The following is a 13614-nucleotide window of genomic DNA, read 5'->3' as shown; positions in this document are numbered from 1 at the left end:
TCTCTCTCCCCCTCTCTAGTCTCTCTCCCCCTCTCTAGTCTCTCTCCCCCTCTCCCCCTTGGTGTGACCGTGCTGCACGAGGTGATGTGTGTTTTTATTTATTGCCCGGCGGTTGTTAAGGTCCCATAGCAATGATGTAGTAATGAGAGAGTGGGTGGGAGAGAACATCGCCTCATGGTCACTTGGAGAGGGAGGGGAGACGGAGGGGAGCCGGGGGGGGTGAGACCCGGGCCGGGGGGGGGGGGGGGGGGGGGGGGGGGGGGGTGAGACCCGGGCCGGTCGGACCGGGCAGCGTCTGGGTAGCAGGACCCAGGGGGTCCGGGGCTGAACTTTTGCTGTGTGTTTGTGTTCTGCTGATGGATGCGTTCTCGCCTCCCATTGTTGGCCTGTGACCGGAATGCTGCATTGGAATATTTATGTTTGTATATTATTATGAGGGTCTCATGAAAGCAAGAAGGCAATTCATAGAGGCAATGTGGGTGTGCTTAAGTGTGTTCAATCTTTTTGACACCGGAAGTCCAGGGTGCATAAATCTAGGGCCAATAGCCACAAGTGAAGAGCACCTGTCAATCAAGAGAAAGGCCGTATCCAGGTAGGAGCGTTGGCTCGTCCAATCAGAAGGCAGCGTGTGCCCCGCTGACCTCGGCAATCGGGGTCCTCTGGGGAAGAGGGGGTCAAACCTTCAGCCTGCAGGTTTATGATGAAGTAAATGAGGATGAGGTCTCGTCTCCATGGGGACAGGTGTTGGAGGAGCGGGGGGGTTATATCGCTGAGGCCGGGGGATTCATACGTTAAGCGGGCAGACGGCTCTGCTGGACTGCGTTGATCCTCCTGAGACTGTCCTCCTCTCAGGAGGATTCGACCGCAGAAGCAACGCCACACGCCATTGGCTGAGAGGGAGCCGTGGGTCGTGAATGAGGGGGGGGGGGGGGGGGAGGGGAGGGGGATAGCGGGGGATTGTTGATCAGATCTAGATCATTTATCATGGGAGCAAATGAAATGTGATTGCTCTCTCTATCACTTTCTCTCTCTCTCTCTCTCTCTTTCTCTATCTCACTCTCAGTCTCAGTCTCTCTCTCGCTCTCTGTCTCTCTCTCCCTCTCCCTCTCTCCTCTCTCTCTCCCTCTCTCTCAGTCTCTCTCTCGCTCTCTCTCTCTCTCTCTCCCTCTCTCTCTCTCCCTCTCTCTCCCTCTCCCTCTCTCTCTCTTTCTCTCTGTCTCTCTCAGTCTCTCTCTCTCCTCTCTCTCTATGTCCTCAATGAGTCATCCAGGGGGTTTTGATCCTGGGCAAAGTGTTTCCCAGACCCTCCATGGAGATCAGACGTCCAGCGTCAGCGTGGGGCAGCAGGGAACAGCCGCCCGCGGCCGTGTGTCACACTGTAGTCACCGGTCGATGGCTGTGAGCAAGTGGGTTCCAGGCCTTCCATGCGCCGTTTCCGTTTTCCCCTCGTAGCGTTGGCGTGAACGATCGTTGCTCCCAGTGGACCCGGGACATCAGGGCCCCATGTCATGATTCATGGAGACACCGAATGTATTCTGTTGTTGGCTGCTGCTGCTGCTGCGTCAGTCAGTCAGTCAGTCAGGGGGGTGGTGGTTCTCTCAGAGAGAACTTTGACTCCGCAGGCAGCCAGCGGTGGGGCAGTGGCTAATGGTCTGTTGTGTGACCCGGGAAAGGACGGCACGTGGTTCAGAAGTTGTGCAGAAGATCTGCTGCTCTGTGATTATTCTGCTCCGACGCGACGTCACAGGATGGAGTGCCGATGGCATGGTTCTCCTTGGTTTTTATTTTGCAGACGTTTTCCTTTCTAACTTAAAAGGTACTCAACACAGAGGGAAGATCTGAGGAAGGTTAAATGGTTCAGCCAGGGAGGCGGAAAGCAGTTGTTTGATAACACTCGATTTCCTTGAAGTTGCAAACGGTGTTTTCCTTAATCCTCCGAGGGAATGATCAATAAAACACACATCTGTTTGGTGTGTAGGGCCAAATGGATACACTGATTGCGATACATCCTGTGTGTGTGTGTGTGTGTGTGTGTGTGTGTGTTTTTTGTGTGTGCGCTTACACTGGTCTGTTCTTGCTCTTCTGTGTGTCTATTTTCTTTTGTGAGAATCTTGTGCTGTGTGTATTCAATGTGCTGTGGGTAACGTGCGTACATTGTGTTACCTATAGGCCTAAAGCAAAACCAACAGTATGATCACAGTTGTCGACCAAAAATCAGACCTGAAACTCTTTGATTGTTTGATGCAGGAGCATCCAGGGACAGAGAGATGATGTTACATCGACGCCACCGGAACCGATTGAATCTGATTAGCAGAAAGAGTTCCCTGGGAGGATCAGAGAGGATCAAAAGACAGACCAATCACACGCGTCCCCTGTGTCCGTCACTCTTTGGAGAAGAGTTGTCTGCGAGCCATGCGATGGCGACACAGACACTGGAAGAGGAGCAGAGAGCGGCTGAATAGCACCAGGAGCCGGGGAGGAGGCGGGCTCTCGTTCAGGGCCGCGGGCCGTTTCGTCAGCACATTCATCAGGCCAGGATAAGGAAACAGTTCCAGGATCAGCCTGCAGAGGGCTGCTGTGGCTGGAGAGGGAGAAAGATTTATGTACGCACTCACATACACACAGGCTTTATTACTGTGTGTGTGTGTGTGTGTGTGTGTGTGTGTGTGTGTGTGTGAGTGTGTGTGTGTGTGTGTGTGTGTGTGTGTGTGTGTGTGTGTGTGTGTGTGTGTGTGTGTCATTGGCAGTATTTTAGTGGCTTCAAGCAGTGACTACGAAGGCATTGTATCGTATAAAGAATGTGTTTTTTCCTGCTTAAATACTTGAGGAGCCCTTGAACTACAAGCAAATGATCTTTGAGTGAGGGTGAGAGACTAAGAGAGACATGGAGGGAGACAGAGAGCGAGAGAGACAGTGAGATAAGGGGAGAGAGACAGAGAGAGAGAGAGAGACAGGGAGATAAAGGGAGAGAGACAGAGAGAGACAGGGAGATGAAGGGAGAGAGAGACATATAGCTGATATAACTGAGACAAAGAGTAACAGACGGAGGGAGAAGTGGGAGAGAGAGAGAGAGAGAGAGAGCGAGAGAGAGAGAGAGAGAGAGAGAGAGAGTGGGAGAAAGAGAGATAAATAGAGAGACATAGAGAGGGAGACAGAGAAAGATAGAGAGAGAGCGGGAGGGAGAGAGAGAGAGAGAGAGAGAGAGAGAGAGAGACAGAGAGAGACAACCGTTCTGTACAGAGACACCAGAGTGGCTCTGGATAGAACAGTTGCCCATGGCAACATCCAAACCTGCAAAGACAAATGCAGAAATATGTGGTTCTGCTCTTTTGGAATAATGGTGAAATGATCAGCAATTTTTTGTCTGAGGGGGTCATTCAGTAGAAATGTGGAGATGCAATTTTAATTTAATAATGAGGGAACTCAAAATCCTAGCAAGGAAGTTTCGAGATATGTCTTGGCATTATGTGCAGTTCTGTTTATAATGCTAAAAGTGGTCATTTATGCCATGCTGGCCATTACTCAACCCTTTATTAGATATAATGTAAAAGTATAATTGCACACATTTGAGTAAAGTTTCACCGTGTGGCAGGAGTGCAAACCTTTCCTGTGGAGCCTCTGATTCCAATGTCACGCTCCTCACGCACTTCACCTCCCTGAAGGCTCCTAATCTGATTCTATGGCCGAACTCCCCCTAGCTCTATGAGGAGGAGGAGGAGGAGGAGGAGGAGGAGGAGGAGGAGGAGTGAGAGGAGGAGGAGGAGGAGGAAGATGGGGAACAGGGGAGGAGAACAGGGAGGAAGAGGAGGAGGAGAAAGATATGGATGGGGAGGAGGAGAGAGAGGAGGAGAGAGAGGATGAGCCTGAGGGAGATGGGGAGCAGGGGAGGAGAACAGGGAGGAAGAGGAGGAGGAGATGAAGGAGGAGGGCTATGTTGTTTGGCTGCTTGGCCACAGATTACATATCCAAAGGGAATTACATTACCAGCTTTTCCCATGGGTAAACACACACACACACACACACACGCACACACACATACACACACACACACACACACACACGCACACACGCATGCACGCACACACACACACACACACACACACACACACACACACACCCTCTCTAATGCGGGCAGGGGGGGAGCGCTGAATCCCGTCCTGTTTGTGTGTGATGCACAAGCGGCCATGCGAAAAATTGTGAGGCAAAAAAAGTAAGACAGATAGAGGGAAGAATGTGTGTGTGTGTGCACGTGCCAGTCTTGGTTTGTGATTGTATGTGTGGGTGAGTGTCCGCAACCTTGCGTGTGATTGTCTGCCTCTGTGTGTTTGTGTGTGTGTGTGTGTGTTTGTCTTTAGATCCCTGACAAAATGCAAGAGCTTGCGTCACTGAAACGCCTACCTGACGCCTGTGTGTGTGTGTGTGTGTGTTTGTGTCTATGCAGAATTGTGCATGTGTGAGTTTATGCATGTGTGTATGTTTGTGTGTTTGTGTGTCTCTGCCTGTGTTTGTGCGTGTATGTGTGTGTTTGAGTATGCGTCTGTGCTTGCGTCTGTGTGCATGTGTGTATGCATGCGTAAGTGCTGGTGTGTTGTGTGTGTTTGTCAATGCGTGTGTGTGTGTGTGTCAATGCGTGTGTGCGTGTGTGTGTGTGTGTGCGTGTGTGTGTGTGTGTCTATGCGTGCTTGTGTGTGCATGTGTATGCATGCCTCAGTGCTGGTGTGTTATGTGTGTGTGTGTCTATGCGCGTGTATGTGTGTGTGTGTGTGCGTGTGTGTGTGTGTGTGTGTGTATGTGTGTGTATGTGTCTATGCCTGTGCGTGTGTGATGCTAGCCCAACGTTAACCAATAGGATGTGTCGGGCATGCTCTGGAATGTGGACTGAGCCCCGGGTCCAGGAGGAGATCCACCTCCCTGAGTCACAGCCAGCCCACCATAGTTCAATAATACACAGCGCACCCAGCTGCATCCAAACATTATATCCCTGTCCCTGTACCAATGAGTCCTTAATCCTTAGTACCAACAATGGAGGGATTTAGCAGCACTTCCGCGTTTCCATATTGTCAATGCCCATGGACATTGTTCCTATTAATTATGCAGGCATAATTGAATGTCACGCTCTTGTTAACATTGTCTGGCTCCGTGAAGCACGTTCCTGTGAGCAGAAAGCCCCACTGTTAGCCCTACTGCTCACACTGCATCGACTTCAGGGCCGGTTTCGTGCAAAGAGCAGTGAAAGTGTTACATAGTGATACGGAAAGGATCAGATTCTTCATTAACATTTCATAGAGGGACTCTGAAGTTATGGCAGTGTCCTGGCAAACAGGAGTCTCCCCGCTGTGTTTAAAGATGACTATTGATATGTTATTGGTTCCATGCTACTAGTACTAACTATTATTAGACGACAAAGTGTGAAATGGGGGCGGTTCTTCTTTCGTTTGCCTAAAGGCTTTTCTTATGCGCCCGATTAACAAATATTTAAATGGGGAGTAATTAGTTTAGCGTATTTATGTATAACCTTTACGAAACGAATATTAATTTATATCACTATTGCATTTGCATCCGCTATGATGGGATGTTTCTGTAATTAGGTGTTAGGTTGCAACTGCCTTCAAATCCCATCTCAGATTCACTCCATAGGTCCCCACAGGTGAGTTACCTCCAGGAGCACACGGACGTCACCTGGCAGGTTCCTGTCTGCTTTGACTCACACCGTGAGATTGAAAGCAGGGTGGGGGTGGGGGGAATAATATTTGAACAAATGATTTTTGTTAATTGTCTTGCCACTGCCTCTTGTGTAAACTGTTCATGAATTGTGTAGCACGGTCTGCCCACTTGGTGCTCCATTACTCAGGCCTGTGTGACAGTGCGAACATCATTTATTAATGCCTGCTGAGAAGGATCAGTTTCACTGTCAAATAGTGGCTGGACACTTTTCTGCTTCTCTGTAAGAGCTTACTGACTGAGCCTCTGAGTCTTCCAGGCTGCACAATACACTTCCTAGCCTCCTATTTATATATATATATTATTCAAGAAATATAAAAAACAAGATAGCAACATCTATCTCTGTGCTGCTTGGGGAAGAGACACGAAAACCAGATTAGTCGCTGAGCGAACAAGAATGGACTTTTCTGGGCTGACTGTCGCATCAGAACGCTGTGTTGATGGTACATCATCAGAGGCCGTGAGTAGAATGCTTAATTTCTGCACCAAATCGGAGATAGCTTCCAAATATGTGTGGGTATACTTATATTAGTGCAGAGAATAGAAGGGGTTTAAAATAGCTTTTAAATATACTGCTCTCTGCCAAGCCAATTATAACTTTACGAAAGGTTTATGTGAGCTAAGCATTACTTTTGTATATGTGAACCAGAGATAGTGCTTTTTTAGCACAAATTGGAACGAGGAAGTGGGACACGTCGATCGGATCAACGCAGGGCTTGTGTTTCGCGGGCCGTTGTGTTTTGATGTCACACGATTTTATTTAGCTGGAGGACACAAGTTCAACATGCTCCGCCATAACCCGGACTGCTGCTCGATGCTTATGTGTCACGGGTCAGATGAATCCATACTCATGTCAACGCACTAATAACCACGGAACTCCCAACACAGGGGAACGTGTTGGGGTGCTCACATCCTCTCTGCTAAACCAAGCATCACATAATCTGCCTGATGACATCATGACCGTTTGAGGCTTTGATTGGATAACAGATCAACCACGCACTTGGCTTTCCTCAAGGGCCTTTGTCATCCGACAAAGTCACGTTTACTCGGATCGGAAAATGTTTTGTTATTTTTTTCCTGAACCTACATCTCCTTCCTCCGCCAGTCGCCATCGTATACTTTGCGTGACACTAATGAAAAATCTACCCCTTGCGATGGCTGCTCCCCCATCACGTCCCGTAGAGACGCTAGTACCTCCGGAGGGCCACACGGCAACGCGTCTCCGTACACAGACAGCCGCTCGCTGCGTTATCCTCTGCTGTACAGTCGCTGGGGAAACATTACTGGGGAAAAGGAGAGGCTTTGAATAATGAATGCAAAGAGCCTATAAGAGAGCACAGCAGCCTTTGAAGTGACACAACGTACCGCCGTAGAAACGCACTGCCATCGCCGGTGTGCACAGAACGCCATGAAGTGGAGGGACCACAGATGAGTGCGTGCCTGTGTGTGTGTGTGTGTGTGTGTGTGTGTGTGTGTGTCTGTGTGTGTGTGTTAAATAGCTCAACCGAATGCTTACATGATATGAGATGTGAAAGGCTATGGCTTAACCACAACATGATGAAACACACAAATAATTTCTGAAAGATAAAAGATTTTTTTCGATTCCTATACATGGCTTGAGTCCTGTAGTTTCCACACAATGGAGTCGCCCTTTGATTCTTTCACCTCCCCCCTCCTCCCCTCTGAGTTAGCTTCCTCCGGGGTGGCGGGGGTGACGTGACAGAGACGAACGTGTCCAGCGCTCTAACCCTAATGAACGCTGTGCTGACATCAAGAAGCCAAACTCATCTCCAGACTCCCAGCAGCGGCGAAAGGCTGGAGTGCGCCTGGCCGCGTTGGGTTACATCACCCGTTTGACTTTGGATCCAGTGACTACTGGTTAGAACAGGCCGGGATGCGTCCACTGGAACACGCGCTTCTGTAGCTTTAGCCTGCCTTACTCCGCTGCTGCGGGTCTTCCTGGCCGACATTAGTTGGCAGACATTTTGATCCTACGTGACTCGAAGCGAGGATTTGGATTCATGAGCATACACGATGCATGTGATTAAAGGGGTTGTAGATCGTATTTAGGGCCTATTATCGGAGTGTCATTTGTTTGAAATAGCACTACCATCCGTCAGCTATTGGGAAGTGAAATGCTCCGTGAAAATATCGGTTTGACTCGACCGCGGCTGCTTCTGTCTGAGCCATTTAGATGTTAGACCGCTCCCGGCTCATTTCTGACCAATCAGCGCATCCCTTCCCTGATTGGTTAGGGGAATGCATCTGACCTGTCCATCACAGGTGTGTAAATTCAACACTCCTCAATGGTGGAGAAACGTAGATAGGGAGGGAGCAGAGAGGAGCCTTTCTTGGTTGATCATTTTCAAGATCTTGCATCTTCGGATCTTTTCCGCTCTCTCTGTCTCTCTCTCTATCCTCATAACTGTGAAATCGTACCGATAGCACCCTCAAGGAGCAGCTAGGGGCTTAGGCGCCTTGCTCAAGGATGGCTCAGGTAGACTTGAGATTGGTGATCGCTCTAAAGGATTTTAGCTCGGAATGCACCCAACGCCCCGACCTGCCGTCTTTTTCATTCTCCATAACTAAGCTCTATTTATTTGATAGAATCCTGTACTTGTAAAGATTGGTTAATATATCCGAGGGTATTTCAACTGAATCCAAGGAATTCCTTTTTCTACATTCAGTGCTGGCTCTGGTAATTCTACGTTGTTGGTGCTGTTTGCACATGCCCAACATCGTACCATCACATTGCATGCACAATGCATGACGTCTCTCTTTCTGTCTCTCCCTCCCTCCCTCTCTTTCCCGATCTCGCTCTGTCTACCTCTCTCTCTCTCCCTCCCTCGCTCTCCCCCCTTTCCCTCTCTCTCTCCCCCCCCCCTCTTTCTTTCTCCCTCCCTCTCCTCCCTTTCACTCCCTCTCTCTCCTTCTCCCTCCCTCTCTCCCTGTCTCTCCTCCCCTCCCTCCCCCTCCAGCCACAGAACCAAGGCGTCGGGCTGGCCCCCACCACCACCGCCGCCGCCGCCAGGCCCCTGGGGGTCTTCCCAGGGGCCCCCCAATGGCTGGGACATGGGCGCCAGTAGAGAGGGGCGTGACTGCTACATCAAGTAAGGCAACCCATAATAAAACGAGAACCCCCACGTCCCCCAAAATAACACCGCCCACCCCACTACCCCCCTCCCCAGAAAGAAGCCTCCTTCCCCCCGCCCTGCTTCTGTATTTTCCATGCTTTGGCAACCTGTGATTAATCTGGCCGTGTCAAACACTCACGGAGGGGGGGGGTGGGGGGCGTGCACTTATCTCCACGTGCACGCTCCTCAGAATACCGAATGCCCCCCCCTCCCCCCCCCTGACTGATGCGCAGACACTGCCTGTTCATGCACACACCACACAGCCCCGCTCATTCAGGGGGAGGCTGCCCTCACACAGACACGCACCAGCCCGCTCCGGAGGACGCCAGGAGCGCCGCGTGACCGTGCGTGTGCGTGTGCGTGTGCGTGTGCGTGTGCGTGCGCGCCACCTTCGTCGTCACCGCCGCCGCCGGGTTCGTTCTCGGGTGTTTTCCTACCCGGGGCGTCTGACTGTTTGCGCGGTGCAATGCCGTCTCTCAGCGTCAGCCGTCGTTAGGACTCTGTGGAGCCGCTGCCCTACAGGTAGGTTGAGGCCGTCTCCCTTCTTTGCGTGGCTGCTGTGTGCGTGTGGCGGTGATTCACGTGGACTGAGGGCGAGCGCGTGTGGTGTTGTTTTCCAGCCTCATCAGTCGGTGTGATTCCTTAAACGCGGCTGGATGTGAACTCTGGCGCCCCGGCGTCTTCGTTTCGGGCTCCATCTGTAGCCGAGCTCTGAGGGCTTGATGCGCGCAGTCTCAGACAATATCTAAAAATATTTCACCCTGCGTGCACGACATCCAAACCTACCGCAGCACATTCCCTCCTCTGCCTTTTTCCCCTGATGCTTTTTTTTCCCCTTTCTCTTCATTTCTTGTGCAATGGATGGTAACAACCCCCCAATACACGCACACACACACACACACACACACACACACACACACACACACACACACACACACACTGAGTTATGTTTTGTATTATTATATTGATGGGTTCAGAAGTGAACATTGATTCTCCGGCACCGCGCTTTGATCCCTGTGTGGTTGATTGTGAATTTGTGCGGACGCTGGACATGAGAGGGCACGAAAGTTGTCACACACGGGTTGAGGCACGATCCGTGAAGCCTGAGGAGTTACATAAGAAATGAGGAGCAGCGAGCAGCGAGGAGCTGTACTGGAAGCACAGCCAGTCCGCAGCACACAAGCCTTTCTGCTTTCTAAATTTAAATAGACCCATGAATAATAGAGTGTGTGTGTGTGTGTGTGTGTGTGTGTGTGTGTGTGTGTGTGTGTGTGTGTGTGTGTGTGTGTGTGTCACTGTCAGCAGGCATCAGAGTGCGTTGAGGACCCAGTGTTACAAAACTATTGTATTTCTGTTTGAGAACTACATACGCATACATACATACACATATAGACATTCATACACATACACACACACACACACACACACACACACACACACGTACGCATACACATACATGCACACACATGTACACACCCACACCCACACACACACATATATATATATAATATCAGGGTGGATTGTGAAGAAACATGTTAATTCAGCCAGGATCATGGAGCCGGGTGAACACATTGTTTATCTAGAGCATGTAAGCTGCTGGGGCTCTTTCTGCTGTAAAGGAGCGGATTTCCTCCTTTAGTCAGATAAACACGATCAAACGCCATCAAAGAGTGGCACGGCCTAAACACAGCAGAGCTCCGTCAGGGCTGCTTCGTCACCCATCAAAGTCCAATTAATCCGTGCAGCTTCAAATCAAACAAGACACTCGTACCAAGAACCACCGGAACGTCGTTCCTCAGATGTTACGGCAGAGATAATCCAGAAGGGCCCCCCCCGCATCCCCAGGAACCGCCTGTTGGGGACCCGCCCTAAGGGGCCTCTGAGTAGAACCGTCGGCGGACGTCTGTGTGTGTTTGGGGGTAGGCCCCAAAGGGGCCCCAGCGAGCCGAGGACCGGACTTGCCAGGCAGATAATGGTGATGATTAGGGGCCATTAGACGCAGTGCCGTCAGAGCGCTGGGAGGGAGCCCTCCCCCCCAGCAGGTGGCCTGGGGGGGAGTGCTTCCTCTGTGCCTCGCCCCGTACGCTGCTGGGTTCGGCACAAGCGGTCGAGCTGTCCCGAGGTTCAAGGTCCGAACAGGACGCCAAGGACTCAGGGTCCTGAGGGTAAACTAAATGGAGGGGGTGGGGACACTTTCTTGGTTAACGTGCAACTTTTTAAGATATAATATTATGTTCTATTTTCGCATTTCTGAAACAATAATACACACATAAAGACTGGACACACAGTGCACACACAGTAAGAGCTGCATTGTATTGTGTGTGTGTGTGTGTGTGTGTGTGTGTGTGTGAGTGAGTGAGTGTGTTTCTGTGCATGCAGGTGTATTTGTGTTTGTGTGTGTGTCTGTGTGTATGTGTGTCTGTGCATGCATGTGTGTGTGTGTGTGTGTTTGTGTGGCTGTATATTTATGTATTTGTCTGTGTGTGTGCTTGCGTTGTTTTTTCTGTGTGTGTTTGTGTGTGTGTCTGTGCATGCACGTGTATTTGTTTGTGTGTGTGTGTGTGTGTATGTGTAGCTGTGTGTGTGTGTGTGTTGGTTTTTCTGTGTGTGTGTTTGTGTGTGTGTCTGTGCATGCATGTGTATTTATTTGTGTGTGTGTGTGTGTGTGTAGCTGTGTGTGTGTGTGTTGGTTTTTCTGTGTGTGTGTGTGTGTCTGTGCATGCATGTGTATTTGTTTGTGTGTGTGAGTGTGTGTTTGTGTGTGTGTGCGTGTGTGTGCGTGTGTGTGTGTGTGTGTGTGTGTGTGTGTGAGTGTGTGTGTGTGTGTGTGTGCGTGTGTGTGTGTGTGTGTGTGTGTGTGTGTGTGTGTGTGTGTGTGCAGGGTAGGACACTTGGCCTCCCCATGGGAGACGATGTTGGGGCTCCATGGGTCATGTGACTCTGCGCCCACCGTTTCTCAGCATGCAGACAGAAAGGACCAGCAGAGAGGCCGGCTCCTCTGTGCCTCTCCACATCCACCTCTTATTTACCTCCTCCGGCGGTCAGGCTTACAGGGTCATTCATTATGAAAATAATACATTATTAACTCCTCGAGAAAAGTGACATGAAATATGCATCACTGAATGTATGTATGCATGCATGTATAAACCTCTATTTTTAAATGTGAGTCAGCCATGCGATATTGTTTATTAATATAGTCACATTCAATTACTTTTTCACTATGATTAAATTACTAAATATGATGAAATTAAATTAAATTAAAATAAATAAATAGATATTTTTTTTAAATTATAATTATTTGTTAGTTACTCATACTAATTTACTATTAAAGATCCTGTATTAAACGTCTTTTTTTTCATTTTAAAACTGTTGCATGGGGTATTTACAAGATGTTGGTGAAGTCTGTATGAAAAAAAACTAAAACCAGCCCCTGTAGTTTGAGATTCAGTCTCTCGTTTTCTACATTTTGACACACAGGCTGTTCTGGAAGGGCATGGGGTTATGCAAATGATTGCTGCTCTGATTGGCTGCCATATTGCAAGATTTTGTGGTGGTGGAGGACAGAGATTGAGAGAACAGAATTGATACTAAAGATATGTAGGTCTACATCATGGATAGTGAAGATATGTAGGCCTACACCATCAATACTGTAGATGTATAGGCCTACATCATCCATACAGAAGATATGTAGGCCTACATCATCAATACTGAAGATAAGTAGGTCTACATCATGGATACTGAATATATGTAGGTGTACATCATCAATACTGAATATATGTAGGCGTACATCATCAATATAGAGGGTAAGAAGGCCTCCATCATGGACACTTAAGATATGTTGGCCTACATCCTCATTCAAACAGGGATGGCACTAATATGATGTGATTATTTCACCTCCACTTACCTTACCCATGTCAAATGCATAATGAATAGCCGGTCTTAACAGGCTTGTCTGCAGGAGTCTGCTCTGCTCTCTGTTTCCTCTTTAATTGACTATGCATCTGTCCCATAATTAACGCAACGCATCTCCAACCCAGAGACGGTTTCAACTCGCCGGGCTACGTGTGTTTTTATTACACGCACAGACAATCACTTCTCGTTCCTTGAAAGCTTGATTGTTAGTAATTAGCGGTGAATGGTACAGGTGTCAAGAAGAACCGGGAATTACATAGCGCCGCCGCTAGCCCACGGGCCCAATCAACCAACTCTGCTGGCACCATGTGGTGCAGCGCGGCTCTGCTGGCTGCTGCCACTACACTCCCCAGCCCGCGGACGAGCAGCGCACACACAAATTACAATATTTTAGAGCAAGCAGGGAAAAAACAATGTGATGGAAAAAAAAAGTAAATTGTCGTGTCGAGTGTTTGTATTCAAAGATCTGAAGCCGGACATGTTCAGGCCGAGGTGGCCTGGGTGAACCTGGAGCTGACAGAGGATGAATGCACTTTATATATATATATATATATAAATATAACATGCTGCCTGGAAATAGACTGGGCATGTATTGTGTTGTGTTGATATTTATAAAAGCCTGTTTTGCTGATGCTGCCCATTTCATTAGTGAAGGCAGATGCGGTTGCCGATGTAAATTCTGCTAATTCACACATGTTCTTTGCCTCGAGAAACAAACTCCATTCGATGTTCTTCATTGCGCACGTGTTATTCATTTATTTATCTATTTATCAATGGATCTATTTAAGATTTTATGAAGCATCCTTGTCCATATTATTGTTGTCGCTGTTGTTCAATGGATTAAACA

The 13614-nt window shown here is 49.0% G+C and overlaps 1 protein-coding gene across 1 annotated transcript in view; it reads right to left on the bottom strand.

The window, feature by feature from the left end:
• LOC307073905 (uncharacterized protein) overlaps window positions 1-8795 on the bottom strand; it is a gene marked incomplete at its 5' end in the record, with an annotated part of 15267 nt that extends 6472 nt beyond the window's left edge. Inside the window, one exon of the mRNA XM_079733860.1 lies at window positions 8709-8795. Coding sequence (XP_079589986.1) covers window positions 8709-8795 — 87 coding nt within the window. The remainder of the gene's footprint in view (window positions 1-8708) is intronic.
• Between the last annotated feature and the right edge of the window lie 4819 nt (window positions 8796-13614).

The sequence above is a fragment of the Pollachius pollachius genome, assembly GCF_949987615.1.
Source record: "Pollachius pollachius genome assembly, chromosome: 3".
Taxonomy (NCBI): Eukaryota; Metazoa; Chordata; class Actinopteri; order Gadiformes; family Gadidae; genus Pollachius; species Pollachius pollachius.
This window is presented reverse-complemented; position numbering and strand designations above follow the sequence as displayed.